Source organism: Sminthopsis crassicaudata, chromosome 2 (genome assembly GCF_048593235.1).
Source record: "Sminthopsis crassicaudata isolate SCR6 chromosome 2, ASM4859323v1, whole genome shotgun sequence".
Taxonomy (NCBI): Eukaryota; Metazoa; Chordata; class Mammalia; order Dasyuromorphia; family Dasyuridae; genus Sminthopsis; species Sminthopsis crassicaudata.
In genome coordinates, this window is record NC_133618.1 from 289,814,861 (window position 1) to 289,840,665 (window position 25,805).

General features: G+C 35.0%; 1 protein-coding gene across 2 annotated transcripts in view; it reads right to left on the reverse strand.

Moving 5' to 3' along the window:
* The window catches only part of ITPK1 (inositol-tetrakisphosphate 1-kinase), a 333,492-nt gene that overhangs the window by 37,020 nt on the left and 270,667 nt on the right, over window positions 1-25,805 (reverse strand). For both annotated transcript variants that reach the window (XM_074289657.1, XM_074289658.1), the window contains 2 exons: window positions 4,089-4,187; window positions 3,561-3,601 (listed from right to left, as the gene is read on the reverse strand). In XM_074289657.1, coding sequence (XP_074145758.1) covers window positions 3,561-3,601; window positions 4,089-4,187 — 140 coding nt within the window. The remainder of the gene's footprint in view (window positions 1-3,560; window positions 3,602-4,088; window positions 4,188-25,805) is intronic.

Sequence of the window (25,805 nt, forward strand, 5' to 3'; positions counted from 1 at the left end):
CACCTCTCTTGTTCAGAATGCCTTGGTTTCTTAAAGTGAACTAACATCTCCCTAGTTATACAGGCTACCACACTGAGCTTGCTGTCTACTAAAACCTCCAAGTCTTTTTTTTTTTTTTTTAAAGAGGAATATTCTGGGCAGCTAGGTTGCACAGTAGATAGAGCACCAGCCTTGAATTCAGGAGGACCAGAGTTCAAATCTGTTCTCAGACACTTAACACTTCCTAGCTGTGTGATCCTGGGCAAGTCACTTAACCCCAGCCTCAGGAAAATAAATAAAAATAAAAATAAAAGAGGAATGTTCTCTAACTAAGCCTTCCTCATGCTGTGCCTATAAAATTTTTTGAATCCCAAATAAAAGGCTTTACATTTATCCCAGTTACATCTCATTTTATTAGTGCTGTCCAACAATGGAATGGACTACCAAGGAAGGCAATGAGTTCTCCATCACTAGAGATCTTGGAAATGAGGCTGGCTAGATAATCACTCCTTGGAATGATGGGAAGGCGGTATTTAGGTGGGACAGCTGGGTTAGGTGACTTCTGAGGACGTCTCCAAATAAAAATGTTTTGATTTTTCTAGCCACAGCAGACCAACTTCATGAGAGACAGCTAGACAGCACCAACTAAAGTTAAGAAGACCTGAGTTCAAATCCAGACTCAAGACACTTACTATCTGTGTGACCCTAGGACACGTCATTTAACCCTTGTCTCAGTTTCCTGAACTAAAAACAGAAATAATAATAATAATAATAATAATAATAATAATAATAATAATAATAATAGCAATGATTCTCTAGTATTGTTGCAAGGATTAAATGAGAGATATCTGTAAAGTACTTAATCATATAATGCCCTAATATATATTAGGCTCTATGTAAATGTTAGTTTTTATTACCATTAATTTCATTGGAAGGGCTGTTGTCCACATTAATGGAAAAAATTTCCATACCAATCAAACTGAAGATGATGGGGGTTGAGATTCCTTTCTAATTGCCCAACACATGGCTGACCATGATTCACAAATCCTGGTCAAAGGCACCCTTTGAATATCTGGGCCCAGCCCCCACCATCAGCTCAGCTTCCCCCAGCCTTCACCTGATCTGAGCTAACTGAAAAGCCAGCCGAGAACTTTGGGGTACCGCCCATCATCTTCAAGATATAAAAAGGGCCAAGCCGGAGCCCTCTTCGCAGGAGCCCTCCCAGCCAACACATGGTATCCTTCCAGCCATGTAAGGGTTCTAGCCCGCCCAGCGGCCACCTTCCCTGGCGTCTTTCTAACTTAACTTTACTTCCAAATTCCTACAATAAACCTTTTTATTTATCAATCTAGGTTTTCGGGCCTGTAAATTAATTTTACAGGGGACACTGCGCCTCATGGGATTATCTATGTGCCGAGAAATAGGGTTCCCCCTTTCCTTTCCCTCACTAAAGACACCTGAAGTACTGATAAGAATAAAGGGTATTTTGAAAAAGTAACCCTGTCAACAAATTCAACTTGCTGTGTGGCTCTGAAACCTCCAAAACCTTGCCCCTTCTTGCACAATGAGTCTGAACCTCCTCTCAGGAAAAAGAAGCCAGAAGACCTGAAGGGAAAAGGCAAACAGAGGGCCAAGAGGCATGTACCTAGAATCTACTAACAGCTAATGCCTGACAGATTTTGAGCAATAGGCTGTATCCTTTCTACTAAATTAGAAGGTGGTAGCCTCCACAATTCTTCAGAATGCTCTCCAGGCAGCTTCTGAACAGGAAAAGAGGCTGATGGCTGCTGAACACTCCTTTAATTGTATTCACAATAGAACTTCACATCCAACTACAGCTCTGCAGAGAAGACAGTGAGCCAATTAAGCCCCATGTTAGAAAGTTTTTGTTCCTTATCCTTGGACCAATTTCATCTAATCACCACTTTGGTGACAAGTGCCTGGTATCATTAGGGCTGGAAGATATCCCCTGAGCCACTGGGGCGTCTTATGAAAACTACGCAAAGTGAATTGGGGATGGATGTCCAAATACCAATCCTGCTACTGCGGAAAATCAAAAGAATTTTCTTCCTGCAAACTGTATATCTGAGGCATGACACCTTCAAGTTTATATTTTCCACATCTCCCAAAAAACTCCTTCCTCATGCCTTTGCTTATGCTGTCCCATATGGAACAGTGAGAATAGTACTGAGTCTACAGTCTCAGGGTCTGGGTTTGAGTCCAGACTCTGCTAGTCACATGTAACTTTGGGCACTCCTTTCCTCAGGATCTCAAGTTTCTGGAACCTGGAAGACTGAGCCAAATGATCTCTTAAGATCCTTTCCTGATAAAATTCAAAAGATTACCAATTTGGAATATTTCTTCATTATCTTCCCAACTCCTCAAATGCTTCTTATCCTCTAAGACTGCACTCAGGGTCTGCCTCCTATAGGAAGCCTATTTCTTAAATTTATATTCCAGTGCCTAGTACCTGAGAAGCAAATATGTGAGTGTATATGGATGTGTGTGCATGTACACATATGGTTAGTATATAATATCGCCTATTTGGCAAACACAGAATTAGACACCAGGAAAGGGAACAAGGTGTGTGTGTGTGTGTGTGTGTGTGTGTGTGTGTGTGTGTGTGTGTGTGTGTGTGTGTGTGTGTGTGTGTGTGTGTGTGTTTTGTATCAGACCCATGATTTCACTGAGAAAGGGGACAGCCAAAGAAGATACTCCTTTGGCCAATTTAAATCAGCACCTGTTTTTTAATTCTATAGATTTAAGAGTTTCTTGAGGCAACAAGAGTTAGAGTCAGCTCTCCAAAAAGCTAAGAAGTAGGAAGTGGATCCAAGATTTGCCAACCAGTGCATACCAATTCCTCCTCCTCTTTCCTTTGCCCATCCAGATAATGTGTCTTCTGCTTTTCTAAAACTGTCTCTTGTCTGTCTATCAATCTTGCTTCTTCAATAAGATCCTCAATTTTGTGAAAGACTTAAACTTAACCTTAAACTTTGAGGTTATCCCCCTTTAGAGCCCGGCACAATTTTTGAAACATTAAAATATTTTCAAAATGAATTTGTAGAATGAGCAACAGGGAAAACTAAAAAGAGCAAAGAAAAGGAATTGTCATTTTCCTCTATCTCCCTATTAAACATAACTTTAATAAGTTATAAGGATAAGGCATTGAGGCTGACATAATAAGTTGCTATTTCTCAAGTTGGTACCCCTAAAATAGGTGTTGGAAAGCCTACATCCCAGAAACCAGTGTACAAATAGTTGAACCTAAGACTATAATGACAGTAAGCCTCCGATCTTGGTATGTATAGGGTGTGTATTATACACTAACCATACATGCAAAGACACTCTCATTTATCTGAACCTCAGGTACTAGGTAATGGAGTATAAACTTGGAGTGTTTGAGGATTTAAGAGAAAGGAGAGCTAAGAGGGAAGAGCTATAGCAGGCAGACTCTTAGTGTAATCTTAGAAGATAAGAAGCATTTGAAGAATTAGGGAGTAAAAGAAGTTTCAGGTGGGAAAAGGAAAGGGTGAGGGAGAGAAAAAGGGAAAGAGAATGCACACACACAGTCTTTCACTCACCTCATGAGAGTTGGTTCCATGGGCCACTCTGGTTTTGCAAACTATCAACAAGGGGAAGAAACAAAAAAGGAATAAATGAAATTATTATAAAAGGTGACTAATCTTATCAGGTGACTAAAATGACCAGATTTCCCAAGAGACATATTGTCTACTGACCAGGAGAATCTATAAATGTCAGTTATAATGGCAAATGTTTCTAACATCCAGTGGGAGAGATACTTAGAAACTTACAATACTGTTTAAGAATTTTATATATAGAATATTGACAACAAAAACTGAGCTCCTTACAAATCACTTAATGCTACTATGAATGCTACACTAAAAGATATTAGATCTTTGCTCTTTTTTAGAATGATCTCAGTGTCACTAATGTCATCATATTATTAATGGTTACTTCCAAGATAGCAATGTTATTCTACCTAACATGGGATCATTAGCCCAGACCAGGAGACTCCTGGCAGCACTTCTGAAAAAAGAATGAGATGAAATATGCATACTTCTGGGATCTTGCAAAGTAGATTTACATACTGAATGGGAAGGCCAGTCCATTCTTCTCCAGAAGCTGCATGGTATCTTCTCCACATAAGCTAGTGAGCTCCATGAAGGGTGGGGAACAGATTCTTTCATCTACAAAACAAAAGAAAACAGAAAGATTTAACAAGCAGATCTGGACATTTTTTCCCCTCTAAGTGGCCTTGCTTCATTTGAAAACAAATGTGATTATTCTGGTTTCCTGACTTGTGCTTGGACATATGATTAGAAATCATTATGTCACTCATCCATTCATTTATTGTCTACTGTGTGCAAAGCACTAATAAGCAAAAGGTATGGGCACAAAATTTAAGTGGGTCTTTTAAAATTGTCAAATATAAAGTCCTACCTAATTATAATGTCACCTCTTCTACTATGTCTTACCCAACAGCTAAGACATAACATAGAACTTCATTTTGCTGCTTCAAACTTGGTATATAACCAAGTTTTTGATCTCTAATGGCAAGATTATGTTAAATCCATAGCCTCTGGAAATCTTAAGGGCAAAGAATTCTCAAGATCCAAAAATTCTTGCAATTAGGTGGCACAGGGAATAAAATATCTAGCCGGGTCAAAAAAGACTCATCTTCCTGAGTTCAAATCTACCCTCAGACACTTATTAGGTAGCTATGTGACCTTGGGCAGGTCATTTAACCCTATTTGCCTCAATTTCCTCATTTGTAAAATGAGCTGAAGAAAATGGCAACCACTCCAGTATCTTTGCCAAGGAAATCCCAAATGGGATCACAAAGAGTTGGCATGACTTTAAAAGACTGACCAACACTCTCTTTACTGTCTGAAGGAAATCTGATTTGTTGCCAGCATGTTTTCCTTACAAAGGCATATTAGAAGTTCAATATGATACATCATTGAGAAACCTAGCATCTAGAAAAGACCCCTGCTGTTTGCTTATCATTTTTATTTCTGGCTAGCAGTCTCAAAGTGACTTTTTTGGGATTTTTTGAGAAGTGCAACATTGGCAAGGGGAAGCCCAGAATTTCTGCCTACATCTCTGCTGCCTCTTGGCACTACTTGTGACATTGAGTGCTGAAGTCCTTCAGCTCCTTCACAGCAGATCAGAAGTAGAAAGAACCTTAGAAATGATCAAGTACAGGGGTAGACAAGCCACATCCAATTACTACTTCTTTTTTTAAGCCCAGCAAGCTAAATAAGAATAGTTTTTATATTTTAAAATAATATTTTATTATATTTAAAAATATAAAAATTGTGCTTAGTTCCTAGTCCAATTTATCTTAAGAAATTAAAAGACTCATTCTTTACTTATAATTCAGTAGTATTTAAGGCTGCAACTGTGGGGATAAAAAGCATTTGGGGACTTGCTGTTTTTGCTGTGATTACATCTACCAAAGATAGATTACATCTGCTTCTCCTGGATTCACTGTTTTCCTTTAAGTGCCAACTAAAATTCTATCTTCTAAGGAAACCTTCTTAACCCTTCTTTATTCTAGTGCCTTCCCTCTATTAAAGATTTTCTATTTATCTTGTAGGTAGGTTTTTTCTATTTGTTTAAGTATTAAGTTTTTCCTCCATTAGACTGTGAAGTTTTTTGAGGGCAGGAACTGTCTTTGGACTCTTTTTGCATCTCCAGAACTTAGTACAACTCCTGGCACATAGCAAGTGCTTAATAAATGGTTATGGAAATGAACTGAATTCTCTGGTTATAATATTGCCTATGGTCTTCATTGTACTCCCAAGAGTCTCACTCTTTCAGGGACATGTAAAGCAAGTTTCTTCCAACCAAGACTGTCTGATGATTACAGGAAACTGGAAAAAACTCATGAAAAAGGAATAGGGCAAAGGAACATTTACACAAATGTGAGTTGGAGTCATATGCTGAAACAAATATTTATTAACATTCTACATTTGATAAATATACTTGATACTTGTCATCAGAATCTCATCTGGGATAGATTAGTTATGAAAAAAAAATCAGCAATAACTGAATTCAGTAATATCCTATATATTGAAGAAATTGTAGGTTAATTGGAAAACGATTTGGCAGGAAATTGATTTAAACTAGTATCATATACCATAAATAACAATAAGTATCAAATGAATATATGACTAAATGCAAAAGACTCAGTCATGAAAAAAGTTATCAGATTTGAAAAATTACTTTTCACAACTATACAGAGTTAAGAATTCTTAATTAAACAAGGAATAGAAGTGATCACAGAAGAGAAAATAATTTCAGATACATAAAACTAAAAAGCTTTTCTATTAAAAAAAATTGATTTAGCTAGAATTAGAAAACTTTCATATCAGAATAGTAGTTGAATTACATATTTTCAGGGAGTGCTAGGTGGTGCAGTGGATAGAGCACCAGCCCTGAAGTCAGAAGGACCTGAGTTCAAATATGGTCTTAGGCATTTAACATGTCCTAGCTGTGTGACCCTGGGCAAGTCACTTAACCCCAATTGCTTCAGTAATAATAATAATAATAATAATAATAATAATAATAATAATAATAATAATAATAATAATAAATAAATTACATATTTTCAACTCTATTTTCCAAGACATACAGAGAATTAACAAAATATATAAAACCCAGAGCCAAAGATCTGGTCAATCAAATGGTCAAAAGATAGGTGTAGTTTCAAAAACATTTTAAAATTATCAATAAAAAAGTAAATAATAATTCCAAATCAATAACGATAAGAAAAATGTAAAGATTTTATTTTATATCCAGCGTGCATACACGTACACATATCACACATACATATGCAGGAAATGCTATAGTAGAATGTGAGAAGACAGACATAGCAATATAATATTGGTGGAAACTGTGTATTAGTATAACCATTCTAGAAAACAATTTGAAATTAGATGGGAAAGACATCTGTTTATAGCCTTTGATTAAAGAATCCTACATAGGGACATAAACCTCTCATAAATATCAAAATGTACATAACAGTACTTTTTATGGGAGTAAAGTATTAATATAATGGAATATTGTTATGCCTTAAGAAATAATGAATAGGATGAATTCAGAAGAATAAGCCTTGTATAAATTGATGTAGAATGAAGTAATCAGTACCAGGAAAACAATAAATGTAGATTACAATAATGTAAACGGAATGAACACTAAATTGAAGCCAAATATTTTATAATTGCATTAAACAATCTTGGCTCCAAAGAACAGAGGAATAATGCACTTCTTTCCTTTGCCAGAGAAAGTGGGAAATTGGGGATTGAATACTTCATATGCTATCTGTGAAGTTATTTTCACTCAACTATTTTTATGTTAAAATGCAAAGTTCAACAGGTTAAGTGCATGAGTGAAGGTCAAAAGTATACTTGGAAAGGAAAAAACATAAAAATAAAAGATAGTAATAAAAACCAAGGGGAAACAGTAGAAGACTCTTAGTTGCCAGTCTAAATTACCAACATTTTCAACGGTGAAAATCTGAGTCATATATTCTATATGTTACCAACATTATCTTTGAGCAATTAGTAATTCCCTAAAGATGTTCTTGCCAGATGTCAACATTCATTATCTCAATGCATTTTTTTTGTTTTTCCTACAAATCAATATCATGCTGAGCTTAGTCAATGTTGCTGATGCTCACAGAGGAAGAGTCTAGAAATGTGAGGGACAGGCAAAGTCCAGTGAAAAAAATAGGTGGCAACCAAAAATTACTGGGCTAAAAGGGAGAGCATCTGATGTTGGGAAATTCTGGATGACTGGTAACTTTTTCCTTTTTTTTTTTTTTTTTTTTTTTCACAAGGAAGGATGAGATGTGAAAAGAGGAAAACATTTCTGAGGGAGAGATTAGAAACTCTCAGAAAGAAAAAAAAAAGTAGTTAGAAGTGATGACTTTGGGAAAGAAAAGATGGAGAACAGAAAGATTTGGCAGAGAGGTAGTCTTAACAAAAACTCCCAGAAATTCTATTACTAAATAAATGCCTTCTTCTCAGATCACAATGCAATAAAAGCTACATTCAGTAAAAAGTTAGGGGTAAATAGACCAAAAAGTAATTGGAAACTGAATAATCTCATCTTAAAGAATGACTGGGTGAAAGAGCAAATTATAGAAACAATTAACAATTTCACCCAAGATAATGACAATGATGAGACATCATATCAAAATCTTTGGGATGCAGCTAAAGCAGTAATAAGGGGAAATTTTATATCTTTAGAGGCTTATTTGAAGAAAATTGAGAAAGAGAAGATTAACGAATTGGGCTTACAACTTAAAAGGCTAGAAAAAGACCAAATTATAAACCCCCAACCAAAAATTAAACTTGAAATACAAAAATTAAAAGGAGAAATCAATAAAATTGAAAGTAAAAAAACTATTGAATTAATAAATAAAACCAAGAGTTGGTTTTATGAAAAAGCCAATAAAATAGATAAACCTTTGGTAAATTTGATCAAAAAAAAGAAAGAGGAAAATCAAATTGATAGTCTTACAAATGAAAAGGGGGATCTTTCCACCAATGAAGAGGAAATTAGAGAAATAATAAGGAGTTACTTTGCCCAACTTTATGCCAATAAATTTGATAACTTAAGTGAAATGGATGACTTCCTCCAAAAATATAGGCTCCCTAGATTAACAGAGGAGGAGATAAATTGCTTAAATAGTCCCATTTCAGAAAAAGAAATAGAACAAGCTATTAATCAACTCCCCAGGAAAAAATCCCCAGGGCCAGATGGATTCACATGTGAATTCTACCAAACATTTAAAGAACAATTAGCCCCAATGTTATATAAATTATTTGAAAAAATAGGGGATGAAGGAGTCCTACCAAACTCCTTTTATGACACAGACATGGTACTGATACCTAAACCAGGTAGATCGAAAACTGAGAAAGAAAATTATAGACCAATCTCCTTAATGAATATTGATGCTAAAATCTTAAATAAGATATTAGCAAAAAGACTTCAGAAAATCATCTCCAAGATAATACACTATGATCAAGTAGGATTTATTCCAGGAATGCAGGGCTGGTTTAATATTAGGAAAACTATTAATATAATTGACCATATTAATAATCAAATTAATAAGAACCATATGATCATCTCAATAGATGCAGAAAAAGCATTTGACAAAATCCAACATCCATTCCTACTAAAAACTCTTGAGAGTATAGGAATAAATGGACTATTCCTTAGAATAATCAGGAGCATTTTAAGACCTTCAGTAAGCATAATATGCAATAGAAATAAACTGCAACCTTTCCCAGTAAGATCAGGAGTGAAACAAGGTTGCCCACTATCACCATTACTATTCAATATAGTACTAGAAATGCTAGCCTCGGCAATAAGAGCCGAGAAAGAGATTCAAGGAATTAGAGTAGGAAATGAGGAAATTAAACTATCACTTTTTGCAGATGACATGATGGTATACTTAGAGAACCCCAAAGACTCTGCTAAAAAGCTACTAGAAATAATTCAGAATTTCAGCAAAGTGGCAGGATACAAAATAAATCCACATAAATCCTCGGCATTTTTATATATCACTAACAAAATGCAACAGCAAGAGATACAAAGAGAAATTCCATTCCAAACAAATGTTGAGAGTATAAAATATTTGGGAATCCATCTACCAAAGAATAGTCAGGAATTATATGAGAAAAATTACAAAACACTTGCCACAAAAATAAAATCAGATTTAAATAATTGGAAAGACATTCAGTGCTCTTGGATAGGCCGAGCGAATATAATAAAGATGACAATACTCCCCAAACGAATCTATTTATTTAGTGCTATACCAATCAGACTCCCAAGAAACTATTTCAATGACCTAGAAAAAATAACAACAAAATTCATATGGAAGAATAAAAGGTCGAGAATTGCAAGGGAACTAATGAAAAAAAAAAAAAACTCAGAGGAAGGTGGTCTAAGTGTACCTGATCTAAAGCTATATTATATAGCAGCAGTCACCAAAACATTTGGTATTTATTGGCTAAGAAATAGACCGGTAGATCAGTGGAACAGATTAGATACAAAGGACAAAAAAGGGTACATCTATAGCGATCTAATCTTTGACAAACCCAAAGATTCCAACATTAGGGATAAAAATTCATTATTCGGAAAAAACTGTTGGGAAAACTGGAAATTAGTATGGCAGAAATTAGATATGGATCCACACTTAACACCATATACCAAGATAAGATCAAAATGGATCCATGATTTAGGCATAAAGAGGGAGATAATAAATAGATTAGAGGAACAGAGGATAATCTACCTCTCAGACTTGTGGAGGAGGAAGGAATTTATGACCAGAGGAGAACTAGAGATCATTATTGATCACAAAATAGAAGATTTTGATTACATCAAACTAAAAAGTTTCTGTACAAATAATACTAATGCAAACAAGATTAGAAGGGAAGTAACAAATTGGGAAAATATTTTTAAAAACAAAGGTTCTGACAAAGGTCTCATTTCCAAAATATATAGAGAACTGACCATAATTTATAAGAAACCGAACCATTCTCCAATTGATAAATGGTCAAAGGATATGAACAGACAATTCTCAGAGGAAGAAATTGAAACTATATCCACTCACATGAAAGAGTGTTCCAAATCACTACTGATCAGAGAAATGCAAATTAAGACCACTCTGAGATACCACTACACACCTGTCAGATTGGCTAAGATGACAGGAACAAATAATGACAAATGTTGGAGGGGATGTGGGGAAATTGGGACACTAATACATTGCTGGTGGAGTTGCGAAAGAATCCAGCCATTCTGGAGAGCAATCTGGAATTATGCCCAAAAAGTTATCAAACTGTGCATACCCTTTGACCCAGCAGCGCTACTACTGGGATTATATCCCAAAGAAATACTAAAGAGCGGAAAGAGACATATATGTGCCAAAATGTTTGTGGCAGCTCTTTTTGTTGTAGCTAGAAACTGGAAGATGAATGGATGTCCATCAGTTGGAGAATGGTTGGGTAAATTGTGGTATATGAAGGTTATGGAATATTATTGCTCTGTAAGAAATGACCAGCAGGAGGAATACAGAGAGGCCTGGAGAGACTTAAATCAACTGATGCTGAGTGAAATGAGCAGAACCAGAAGATCACTGTACACTTCAACAACAATACTGTATGAGGATGTATTCTGATGGAAGTGGAAATCTTCAACATAAAGAAGATCCAACTCACTTCCAGTTGATCAATGATGGACAGAGGTAGCTACACCCAGAGAAGAAACACTGGGAAGTTGTTAGCACTAATATCTGTCTGCCCAGGTTGCATGTACCTTCGGATTCTAAAGTTTATTGTGCAACAAGAAAATGATATTCACACACATGTATTGTATCTAGACTATATTGTAACACATGTAAAATGTATGGGATTGCCTGTCATCGGGGGGAGGGAATAGAGGGGGGGGGTAATTTGGAAAAATGAATACAAGGGATAATATCATAAATATATATATATATATATATATATATATATATATATATATATATATATAAAATAAAAAAATTAAAAAAAAAAAAAAAAGAAATTCTATTACTAATTGGTAAGCACCATTAAGGAAAACTGTACCAATATTCTAGAAACAGAGGGGGAAATACTGATTGAAAGAATCCATCTATTACTTTGGAAAGAGATACTGCAAAGAAAACCCTAAGGAACATTGTTGCAAAACTCCAGCACTACAATTTCAAGGAAAAAATACTGCAAAGTGCCTAACAAAAACAATTCAAATATCAAAGAACAATAGTCAGGATTACCCAACATCTGGCAGCTTTTACAATTAAGGATTGGAGGACCTGGAATACCATATTCCAGAAGGCAAAGGACATGGGGACACAACTAAGAATTAACTACTTAGTGAAACTCAGCATCATCTTTCAGAGAAGGCAATAGACCTTCAATGTAATAATAGACTTTTAATCATTTCTATTGGGGGGAAAAAAACCAACTAAACAGAAAACTTAATCTATAAACATGGAACTCAAGAAAAGCATAGAAAGGTTAATGGGAAAACTATATATTATTTAAAGGTTAAGCTGTTTACATCCTTAGATGGAAAAATGGTATCTGTGGCTCTTGAGAACCATTCTCTCTCCCTGGGGCAGACAGAGGGGGCATCACAGGAACAGAAGATGTGGCTGTGAATAGACTCTGATATGATGACATCAAAGAAAAAGACATGAAGAGGTAGAAAAAGTCTATAATGGAAAAAAGAAGAAAGGGGAAGTATAATGAGAAAATTAGTGAAGAGGTGCAAAAGACCTGTTACAATTAAGGGAAAGAAGATAGGGGCATGAGCATTGTCTGAAGCTTGATCTCATCAGTTTTGGCTCTAAGAGGGAATAACTTAATCATTCAATTGGATATAGGAATTTATCTAACCCTATATAGAAATAGGAGGAGAAAGAGGAAAAAGAAAAGGGAAGGACAACATAGAAGGGAGAGTAGAAACACCTATATATTTCCCCTTTTAAAAATTGTTTTACTTTTAAACTAGAGATGTTTCTGTGGTTAGAACTAATATGTCACCTTGTATCTAGCTGTGGTATTTTTAGGCAATTGCCTGGGAACCTACAGAGCTGGAAGTGTCAAAAAAGACATCAAATGGACATGGCTTTCTTCAACAATGAGATGATTCAAACCAATTCCAATTGTTCAGTGATGAAGAGAGCCATATACACCCAGAGAGAGGACTGTGGAAACTAAGTGTGGACTACAACGTAGCATTTTCATTCTTTCTGTTGACGTTTGCTTGCAATTTGCTTTCTTTATCAGGTTTTTCTTTCCCCCCTTCTTGATTTAATTTTTCTTGTGCAGCAAGATAACTGCATAATTATATGTATACTTATTGGATTTAACATATATTTTAAAATATTTAACATGTATTGGACTACCTGCCATCTGGGGAAGGAGGTAGAGGGGAAGAGGGAAAATTTTGGAATAGAAAATTTTGTAAGGGTCAATGTTGAAAAATTACCCAAGCATAGCTTTAATTTAAAAAAAAAAAAAAAAAAAAGACATCACAAAGGGAAGCCATTGCCTAGATAGTCCCATTGGTTTTTCACAAAGCAGTTCCTCCAACAACCTTGAAGGATTTTTGGAAACAGAAGGGTGAGTAGGAATTGGGGATGAGGGAAGGGGAACTGACTGTTAAGAAGTCCTCAAATACAATAAACAAATGAAATGCCAATCAGAGCTCAGGAGTTCAAAATAATGCAATACAAAGGTCTTAGAATCAGAAAACCCAAGTTTGTGTCCTAACTTGTATACTAAATTAGTTATTAAAAGCTTAAAACTGCATTAAGACTTTGGGAACTCCCTATATTCATTAGATCTGTGATTGTAGACAAATCTCTTTAGTTCTCTCAGTTTCATTTTCCTTCTCTACTAAATAAGGATGCTAAAATCCATGTCTCTAATACACAGAACTTTTGTTAAGTTATTTCCTAAAACATAATAACACAGACAGGGAATGGGTATAGGAAAAGGAAGTGAACCCATGATTTCTTGGGGACAGGAAACAGCCCTTACCAATGCAAGTCAGCACTTTATCTTCTCCACTACTGAGAAATAACTTGCTTGGGATCATATAGCCAGGGGCAGTACCGGAACCTGGGACTTCCTGGCTCTGAGACCAGCTCTCTAGCCCAATGCCTAACGCATAGTAGGTGCTCAATAAATGCTTGTTGGCTTGCTTATCCTCAATGTTACAGAGATTCTAATCCTATCATTCTGGAGATAGAGCTAGAGCTTCCAAGATTCATATAATGCTTTGGGATCTAGTAAGTAGAACATCTAGCATTTACATCACTTGTATTTGTACATTACTTCTATTTGTATTTGAATCTTCTCTCTGGGTTCTTTCTTACATTTAAAATGAAAGTATCTCCCCTCCACTTCCAAAGCAATTCCCTTCCTCATTAGAGGAATGTGCTTTTACGTCTCTTAAGGTTGAAAGCATATGCAAGTTCTTACGATTATACTTAAAATATCTCTGCTCAGGAATCAAGAATCAGCATGAATGTCCACAGTGAATCTCATGATTTTTTTAAGTTCAAATACCCTTTGGAAGTCCACTACAGCTATATAAGGCAGTAGGACTCTGATAAAAGAGAGCATTTGATAAATATACAGGGATGGAACATTCCACAGTTATATAATTTCTATTCCAGCCTCAAGGGAAAGTCTCCTCATATATGAATGGAGTAGAGAAGACAAGCAACATCTCCCCTCCACCCTCCAAGTGTCATGGCCCTGTGGACTGGAAAGAAGGCCTATGTTAAGTATTAGATAGTAAATAATAAAGAGGAGAGCCTCAACAAAGCTTGCAGAAATGAGTCAGGCATTCACAGTTTAAGTAAAATGCCTATTCTAGGGGAATATATTTATTGGCTCATATTCACTCATGAACACTTCAGTGTGGATGAATTTATCAAAAAGTCACTAAGGCCAAGGCCTAACAGTAAGTCTAGCAGTCTATCCAGGAGGCAGAAATATTCTGATGAGAGAGGAGGCCAGAGAAGCACATACCAAGAGCAAAGTCAGAAAGGCCAGTCCATAGGGGACAGGTCTGCAGCATGAAGCCTAAGGGAAACCAAAGACAAAATCTGTTTCACCCTATGTTTCCAACAGCCAGCTCTCATAAGGATTCTACCACTACCACCACAGAACATTCTCATCATCAATAATTCACTATTTCTCCCACTCCCCCCCCCCAAAAAAAACCCAAAAAACAAAAAACCTACACTTCATTCAACTCTGCTGCCATTTCCAAGAAAAAGATTATTTGGTCATTTTACTCTAAGGAGAAGTGAGAGATTAGGGAACTTATTCTATTTTATTCTTTTAACTCAACAGAGAATTCTCAAATGATTAATCCAACACACTATGATAGTTACTATGATGAAAAATGTGTTATGCCTGTCATTAAGGAGAACATAATAATTATAATAATTAATATCTAATTTTAAATTATAATAATAATTATAAGGTGTCTCAAAAGTACTAATCCAGTTCAAGCTTAAAACTTCACTAAGACTTTTGGAATACTGTTTGTATAATTCAAAACAGAATGACATTAGTGCTATGAGAAGGGATATTAATAGAGAAGAGTTCTCGTCCACTCAGAGAATCAAGAGAAGTTTTAGGGAAAAGATAGTGGTCAATGGGGGACTCACTGAAGCATGTTGGTTGTATTGGGTTTTTCTTTTTTCTTCTTTTTTGGAAGAGGTGAGGAGGGAGGGCAGGATGCCAAAAAGAATGAATCAAAAAGCAATGCTTTAGAGAAGTTCAACAGTATGGACAGGAAGAATTAGGAAAGAGAATGGGGATGTGGGAAGATGGGAAGATGAATTAAGAACTTATAAAAAATAATCTTGGTGAGAAACAACAAAGTCCTCAATTAGGAGAGTGGCAGAAGGAATTAAGAAGGATAGATTTTAAAGGTATTACACAAATAAAACAGATGAAAATTAAACTAAGACTGAGCAATAGTACTACTAGAAGTATTACTACTAATTATAACTTACATTCACATAATACATTCCTCACAACAACATTGTGAGGTAGACATTATAATAATAATTATTATTAAATATTTACATTTTAAGAAACTCAAAAGAGGTTGCCAGGATGGAGGCAATTAAACAAGTAGATGGTGAGGAAGCCAGGAAGTAACAAACTTGGAAGTTAAAGCACAAGGAGAAAAGAGATATGAAGACACACCACCACCGATGGAAAACTTATGAATATTTTATAGGAAGAGCCAAAGTTGTCAGTGGAGAGATACAAAGTGAAGTCATAAGAGAAAGGAAATGATGGATTAAAAAAACATCCAACTGAAGATGGGTAAGAGCTATATGGAATAATGAAACAAGAGGCATTTTTCTCCCTCAGAAAGAAGGGAAATGGGGAGAAGAAAATAGTAAAGAATAGGTAAAGGAATACAATAAAATTTTGAGAAATTGAGAGGGAGAATTAAAGTAGTTCATGTTGGTTGGTTTTTTTCTCTTTTAAAAAAGAGACAAGGTAAGAATGAGGACGACAAGAAGATAGAGTTTATGCCTGAGTAGAAAAAGTTACAAATGGAGTTACTACAGTACCAGTGTCTTCTTGGACCTCTTAAACCTACTCTAAGAATCCCTCCAGATTAAACTGTCCCCCTGAACTTTGGGAAACTTGCTTTCGGGTGCTACCTTATCACAACATTCAATAACAAGGCAAATTTCTCACAGAGTTAACAAAAGACATTCTGGAAGGGCTTAACATTTGGCACTAAAATGTACTATAGAAGTCACAGCCCTCTTCTGTTTTTAGTTGCTGCTTTATAAAAAAAAAAACTAGGATTTAATTCTCCTTTCCTGGGCTTTCAAATAGTGCCTATTCCTCAGGGGTTAGATGGTTTATCATGGCAGGAAACATCTCTATTCCATTGGGTAATAGGATACAATGTTTTGCTATTAGACCATGCACAGGAAAAGGTGGGACTGAAACTCCAAAATATTTTTAGCTCTGAATCCATTTTAAAAGAAAAAATAAAAATAAAAATAATCAAGAAGTAACTTATGACTATAAGTGATACCATTTTAGGTTTTTGGGTTTTTTTTAAAACCATTTAAAAAAGATATCTGCCAAGCTTTTATTTGGTAGTACTTAGTAGTTTAGGGTGTTGTGCCAACTTTCAAGTTGGGATATGGTACACTGAAAAGACTGATGAATTATTGTCAGAGAGTCATTATGAATCTTGGGCTCAACTAGTTACCACCTGCGTGATCTTGAGCAAGTTACTTAAACTTTCTGGGTCTCAATGAAAAAGTTGGATTTGATAGCCTGGAAAATATTTTCCAGCTCTAAGTCTATGATTCTTTTCAGAAGAAAAATTTGGCCTTTTGAGTTGCTACTATCACCAAATGCTGGTGATAGATTAGATTTACACAGATCAAATGGTTAATTTACTGACCGCATGAATACCCTGAAACACCCAAATGAAACAAAAATGGTTTTCAAAGGTTACATAGAAATTTTAAAACAGCTATATACATAAAAATGTTTATATGTATGAATGTATAATATGTATTTTGTTATGTTTATATGTATATATAGGAATGTGAATGTGTGGATGAGAGTCTTTATATTAACACTTTTCTGCCCACAAAATATACTTAGATACTACAAGAAGAAAATATCACTTGTAACAATTTTTTAAATGGCTCTACTTAAGCCAGATAGAAGTGTTACAATATTTCAAGATTCCACAATATCTAGTATAAGTACTTTTTCTTAAAAAACAATTTGCAGATGCCAAATCTTCTTTGTCTTATTATCCATATTGTATCCACCATTACAGATAAACATTTATCTTCTCCAGCTAGATTGTAAACTCTTCAAGAGTAGGGATTTTGTCCACCTCCAAAGAAAGAAGTGATTAAGAGCCTGAATGCAGATCAAAACATATTTTCTAAACTTTATTTTTTTGGGGGGGTGGAGGGGGGAACAGGGGTCTGTATTTTCTTTCACAACATAGCTAATAAGAAAATGTTTTGCATGACTGCACATGTATAATCTATATTAAAGTGCTTTACCTTCTCAACAAGGAGTGTGGGGAAGGAGAGAGAGAATTTGGAATTCAAATTTTATTTTATTTTATTTTATTCTTTAATTTTTATTAAAGCTTTTTATTTACAAAACATATGCATGGGTAATTTTTCAACATTGACCCTTGCAAAAAGCCTTCTGTTCCAAATTATCTCCTCCTTTCCCCCACTCCCTCCCCTAGATGGCAGATAGTCCAATACATGTTCAATATGTTAAATCCAATATATGTGTGTATATATATATATATTTATACAGTTATCTTGTTACAGAAGAAAAATTGGATCAAGAAGGAAGTAAAAAAAAAGCTTATAAGCAAACAACAACAGAGAGAGTGAGAATGCTATGTTGTGGTCCACACTCAGGAACTCAAAAAAAATTTTTTCTTCAAGTTATTTTTATATGTAATTGGAAAAAAAAATTAAATTAAAAAAGGGATGACTTTTCACTTTTGTCTTTCTATCTCCAGTGACTTACACAGTACCTGGTCCTAACTTAGGTTTCCTGTTTTTTTGTTTTTTTTTCCTGAGGCTGGGGTTAAGTAACACAGCTAGGAAGTGTTAAGTGTCTGAGACCACATTTGAACTCGGGTCCTCCTGAATTCAAGACTGGTGCTCTATCCACTGCACCACCTAGCTGCCCCAGGTTTCCTGTTCTGATGGCATGCAACAAATTTTAATGAAGGAGATAACAATGCACATAAAAATATTTTCTGCATACATAAGAAGCTAATAAATACAAATATATGTGTGTATACATGTAAACATATATATAATAATTAAGGGTAACATAAGAGAGGGTATTAGCAATTGAGGGAATCAGGAAAGGCTCTGCAATCTTAGCTAATTGATATATTCATGAAAAAATGATAAAACCTGAGTTATTTATTAATGGAAAAAAAGATTTTATAGAGTCTATAGAGTAGATGCTTAATCACCTGGTGATTATTTATTAAATGCTTCTTTGTTGAAAGCATTAGTGGATAGCATTTTTGAGTTGTTAGATCTCAAAACTAGTTACAGGTAAGCTACCTTGTCAATGAAGGAGTTCGCTGAACTTAGCTAGGTTGGCTCTCATACCAATATATAACCTAGTGTTGGATCCATATTCAAAATGCTTCCATCTTTGTAGCAAATCCTACTAAAGCATGTATATTTGGCCTCATTATTTTGCACAAACTCTTAAATAGTTCCTGACTGCCTCCCTTGAGTGAATTCAAACTCCTTCATCTGATTGTTTGATCATTAAAGGTAGATTTTATTTTATTTTTCTACTTCTATTCTCATTGCCTAGCATAGCTAATTGTGTACTGTTTTCCAGGTTCAGTTTTCTTCACTTTGTATTAATGTACAGAAGTCCTCCCATTCTTTTCTGTAATCATCATTTCTTACTGTCTAGTATATGACTTTTTTTTTTCTTTTAAAGCCAAATCACAATGAAGGAACATCTTACAAAGGTACATCAAAAATAAATAAATAAAAAGTCTTAAGGCTCTACTAGCCTGATCTGAGTCATATGGGAAATGGGTAGTCAGATCCTTGGTGGAGCAGAAAATAATCAAGCTAACCCAACCTTCCCATTTCTACCCTGCCTGATACTCATCTCTCCCCACTATTTTGCATTTTTATAATTTGAAACATTTGAGGCAGACTTCGCTTTCTTCTTGTCTATCCCTCAGTCCTCTAGCTTACTTTTAGATTGAAACACTAATGCACATTAGTCAATACTACTGCTGTTCAAATAAGGAAAATCATCTATCTGCCAAACAAACTTTTCCATCAAAGTCCCTCACTTCTTAAGAGCAGTAAGGTTTAGACATCTTGCTTGTTCCTCTAGCTTAGTCTTAGGATCACAATTTGCTAGGACTGATATTTCATTCATTTCTTATTTATACACAATGGGGATACTAACATCAGGGAGGAGAAATTATTTTATCCACTGGTCATAAAGCTAATAAACGTCAGGATTGGGATGTGAACCTAGGCATTTCTGATTCTAGCATTTTCATCACTACCCCAAGATTGATCCCCAAAATAGTTATAATTCAATCTACAAAAACAAAGCAAAACTATCTGCTGGTGGAAAACCATTAATGAAACCAATATGAGGCTCTAATACTCCTTTTTTGCTGTTTCTCCTATTGAAGATAGTGGAAGACACTGGATTGGGGATGCCTCATTTTTTCAACAGAGGTGTTGGGAACAGTAAATCAAAAATCTGTAAACTGAGGTATATCATAAGACTGTTAGAAGAACTCATGTTTTAAGAAGTCGTATGAAGAGCTAAAGAATGATTATTTAAAGGCTAAAAGGAACTTTAGAATTCTGAAGTCATCTAAAGCAATTTCCTCTTACTTTAAAGTCTGTCTGAAGTCTCTATACTCTGAAGATGGATTCAGATTCCGACTCCTTTAATTAACTACCTTTGTGATGTTAGAAAGTCACTAAATTTCTCTGGAGTTAAGTTTACTTATAAAAATAAGGAATTGTCATCAGATCATCAGATTGGTAGAAAAAGACAAAAACAGCAATTATTGAAGGGACTATGGAAGAAGGACAGGAATACTAATATGCTGCTTGTGAAGTGGTTCAATCACTGAAAGCAATTTGGAACTAGATCTCAAAAAAAATCATTAAACTATGTTACATCTTTTGACTTAGAGCTACTAAAACTACCAGAAATTCAAAAAGATGAGAGAGAGAGAGAGAGAGAGAGAGAGAGAGAGAGAGAGAGAGAGAGAGAGAGGAGGACCCATATATACAAAATATATTTATAGCAGCATTTTTTTGTTTTATCAAAGAACTGGAAACAAAATAGGTGCTAATTATGGGGAATGGCTAATTAAATCATGATTATATGGATGTACTAGAAATACATATTTCACATAAGAAATTATGAAAAGGACAATTCAGAGAAATTTGAAGAGATTTTTATGAACAGAAGAACTATTTATAGAATGACCATGACGTTATAAATGAAAACAACTTGGGAAGATTTAATAATTCTGGTTAATATAATAAATAATCATAACTCCAAAAGCCTGATGATAAAGCTAGGATCCCTCTTAACTTCCTTAATAGAAATGATGGACTGACTACACAGGTACATAATGAGATACACAGTTTTCTGACACCAATCAATATAACACAAATTTGTTGTGTATAATTATTCTTTATTTGTTATAAAAGAAGAGTTCAGAGTATAAGAGGAGGGAGTTGTGAGGAGAATGGGAGATAGAAGATAGTAAAAGCGATACAAAAAAAGAATGACAACAAATACTGAAAAATATGCAGAAGAAAGCAGAAGTTCAGAAGAGGATATGGAAAAACAAGGTAATGTTGTTACCTTATTGGTAATGTTACCATATTAAATTTAACAGATTTTTAAAACCAAGGTTTATATAATAGATTCCAGGTTTTCTACATACATGTGCACACATACATGTGTTGGTTGATGATTTTCTAATAACAAAAATTTAATAAAATGACAGATTGAACTCAATGGCTGAAAATATCTCTGCCAATTCTAATCATATAATTCCATAATCTTCATACTCTCTTAAATGATATCTTTGGATCATAGCACAGCAGGATTTAGTCTGAAGACTTCTTAGAGATCTAGTTCAATCCCTCACTATACAAACACAGAAACAGAGTCATGGGGATCAGAGCTGTGATCAGGGCTTTGTTGATAACCCAAATCAAAGCAATCAAGCTTCCTGGTCTAGCAACATATAAAAAGCAAGGTTTCCTTACTTTCACAAAAAGCAAAATGATTAGCCAGTCCTGATTTCTACCTTATAGTGTTTGCCTTACAAATACAGTATGTTCCAGGGAAGATAGCTAGGGTATTTGATTGGTCATGAATACCTTGTTAATCAGTTATGATATAAGAAGGAATGGTATTTTATTAGCTGAGAAGACTGCAGGTGGCTCTATTCAATCCATGAGCAGGTACATTAAAATTTTGAGGTCGACCATTTTAGAAATCCATAATGGCCCATAAGATTTTCTCGTTGTTTTAAGTTTCTTATATCCTGTTGATTAAGTTATGCAGCAACAGGAAGGGAAAGCTAATTGGCATATTCATGAAAGAATGAGTTTCCTTTTCTTGCCAAACACAGAATGATTCATTTCCAAGTTAGATGGAGGAAGAAGAGGGAGAGAAGGGAGGGAAGGAAGAATTCTGACTAAAGATTCCACTGGGAGAGAGTCAAACATTTAAGTGGATCAATTTTAATAATATTGGGAACAAATTTTTTCAAAAGGACATATAATATAATGTAGGAGATCACCAACAACTTTATTAAATTCAGATCCCATAAACAATTACAGTGAAAGAATACACATAGTTTTAGAGAAGATATTTCTAGCCTGATAAATCTTGCCTGGGAGTCTTCCCCATTCTTCCTAAGAACCATCTCCTCTAAAACACAGCTGTCCCACCTCCTTTGCCCCTCAGGACAATTCTCTGCTCAAAACAAAATAAAACCCAACTATTTTTTCTCTAAAACTTGAGATTTTTATTTTGGTCTCTATCTCCTGCCCTGGGGCAAGACAGCTAGTGAAGTTTTTAAGACTTCAAAACATTGCTAGGCTGACTTAAATCTACCATCGTCCTGGATCCTTAGATACCTTCCTTACTTACAATCCCACTTTCAACCTCTTGATCTGGGGATAATAATAATATTACCACATTTCTGGAAAGAATGGGTGAATCAATTGTCCTACCACTTTATCATCATGTCTCCTTCTTTCTTGCCCTGGTTACTATTCCCATTATCCTATAAGGGCTATCCTTTACTATTATAGTGCAACTTTTTTTGCAGACAGGGATTGTCTTGTTTTTTATATTTATATCCCAGCACTTAGCACACTGGTAAATGTTGAATAAATGCATTAATCATTCATTCATGGCACCTATGAAATACTGACCTTTGTGAAAAGTCAGGAAATTTTTAGACTAGTTGAGAAACTAGGAGCAACTGAGCATGGAACACCCTCCAAAAAGTGGCAATATGGGTGAGAGTATCAAACAGACACAAATAAGTAGGAAAGAGAAAAGGATACAGGAATTTCATATAGTAAAGAAAAAGTTTTTCCCTTTCTCAGTTTCTTTCTTCTCCTTTTCTACAAACCACAAATTTGTTGCAAGGGATTTGTAAATAGCCATTAAGAAAGTGGTAGGGAAAGGTAATGCTGAATCATTGAAGCTTATCTTCTGGATTCCTGGGATTGGCCTGTGTCATATATGAATGACTCAGGTAGCTTAAATCATGTAGATTGAGCCATGGCCACAGGCAAAAGTCAAGCTAGTTATTAGCCCATGAGAAGTCATAGCCCCAATTTGAGTCTTCCAAGATATCTACCTTTATCTCTCTTTATCTCTCTTTATCTCTCTCTCTCTCTCTCTCTCTCTCTCTCTGTGTGTGTGTGTGTGTGTGTGTGTGTGTGTGTGTGTGTGTGTGTGTGTGTGTGTGTGTGTGTGTTTGCTATATTATAAGCAAGAGCTTCCTGAGTGAAGAGACTTGGGGCTTGTCTCTGCCACTGTCTTTTTGACCTTGGTCATGCTGTTTTAAAAGTAGGGCAATTTTTATTTTTCACAGGATCAGGAGTCAAAGAGCAATCTGGATGACAATTATTATAGGTCTCATTTCTCGAACAGTTGACAAATCAAATTCATTATTTAAATGCTAACAAAATAATCTTCCTAATGCATAAATCAGACAGACTCTCACTCCCCAACTCAAAAACCTTCCATAATTCCCTAATGATTACAAAAAAAAGGAATAAGATTTTAATAAGTATCTACTATGTGCCTGTATTAGGAACTTTACAAATTACCCAATTTGTTCATCAAAACCCTGGGAGAGAAATTGAAATCAACTTAACATTGTTCTCAAGGCCCTCTGGCTTTTTGGAAAAATTATCTACATATGTCTCTACTCACAACCCACTTTCTCCTCAACCACTTGCAATCTGGCTTCTGTTTCCAACTAATCTAATTAAATTTCTATCCTCTAAAATTACCAAAGACTTCCTAATTGCCAAATAGCCTATATTTTATTTCTCATCTTCCTTGAAATCTCTGAAGCCACTGACAGTACTTAAAATCTCTTCCTTTGTTCCTTTTGTTCAGACAGCACAAATTAACCTTGTTTTTATCTAAGTCAGGTTACCTTTGCTGGCTCTCCAATACTTTATAATGTAAGGGGGGGGGGAGGGGAGACCACCAGAAGAGAGAGAAAAATTTATCCTGCCCTAAAGTCCAACCCTTGATATCTTTTTTCTCTCAGAAATACCATTGACTACAATTTAAACAATTAAACAAGTTAAACAAACAAACAAACAAACAAACAAAAAATAGAATTCACAATTCTAAATCGCATCCCTAACTCCAATAATCTACAGGACTTCTCTATCTAGATATTTAACTGGCACTTGAGACTCAATGTGTTCTTAAGGCCTATATAAGAGATTTTTAAACCTCTTGCTAAAATCAGAATAAATTATATCTCCAGGATAGATTTCCTTTATGTACCAGCCTATTCTGGCATGGCCAACCCTCAGATTACCAAACTGGTTCTAATTGATATAGTTTCTCTTTTAGATATTCATATGTTAAAATTCCAAAGACAGAAATCAGAATTAATAAGTCAATCAACTCAACTAGCATTTATTAAATACCTACTTAGTGCAAAGCAATGAGAAGCTAAAAAACAAATTCCTTTTTATAAAGAGGACAATCTAATAGAGGAGAAAGCACACACATTACTACGTACAAACAAGATACAAGAAGAAAAAATTAGGGGTGGATTCAGAAAACCCTAAAGTTTAAGGAAGACCGGAAAGTCATCTTGTAGAAAGCTTGTAGAAAAAAGAAGAAAAAAAATCTGACATACAGGTAAAACTTGGCATCAGTCAGTAATTAATCATAAATATGAGATATGGAATAGAAAAGAAATATATTCCTGCTTTATGTGTGTACCACTGTGATGAAGAGGAGGGTTTCTTTGTGGATAGCAAGACTTTCCAGAAATGTCTGCAAATGACATTGTTTTAGTTGCATCAAAAACCATGGAACTCTGGCACATAGTAAATACTTAATAAATCATTACTGATTGATTGATGACATGTATCTATATGTATAACTTGGGGAATTTGTCCCTTAGTATTGTCAGGGTACATGTTCTCCTTTTCCCACATCCTCCCAATATTTATCATTTTCCTTTTTTTGTTATTTTAGCTTTTATATTTAAATGGCTATCAGGAGTTTTTTTTAATTTGTATTTCTTTAATCAATAGTGATTTAGAGCATTTTTTTCATATGGCTGTAGAAAAAGATCATTTTAATTTTCAAAACATAAGCATAGATAATTTTCAACATTCACTCCTTGCAAAATCTTGTGTTCCAAATTTTTTTCTCCCTCCTTTCCTCCCCCCCTCTCCCTTATACAGCAAGTAATCCAATATATGTTAAACAAGTGCAATTCTTCTATACATATTTCCACAATTATCATGCTGCACAAGAAAAATCAGATCAAAAAGGAAAAAAAAAAAAAAAGAAAGAAAACAAAATGCAAGCAAACAACAAAAAGAGTGAAAATACTATGTTGTGATCCATATTCATTCAGTCCCCAACAGTCCTCTCTCTGGGAGCAGATGGTTCTCTCCATCATAAATTTGTTGGAATTGGCTTGAATCATCTTTGTTGAAAAGAGTCACATTCATCATAATTGATCATCATATAATATTGATGTTGCCATCTATAATGATCTCCTGGTTCTACTCACTTCACTTAGCATCAGTTCATGACTCTCTGAAGTCATCCTGTTGGTCGTTTCTTACAGAACAATAATATGCCATTGCATTCATGTACCATAACTTATTTAGCCATTCTCCAACTGATGGGTTTCTATTCAGTTTCCAGTTTCTTGCCACCACAAAAAGGCTGCCACAAACATTTTTGCTCACATGGGTCCCTTTCCCTCCTTTATGATCTCTTTGGGATACAGATTCAGTAAGATTCAGTGCTGGATCAAACGTTACGCACAGTTTGATAGCCCTTTGGGCCTAGTTCCAAGTTGAAAAGTTCATCTTTTTAATACTAACAGTATACCAGTCTGTATATGGCAACAAAATATCAACAATTTAACTGACAAAT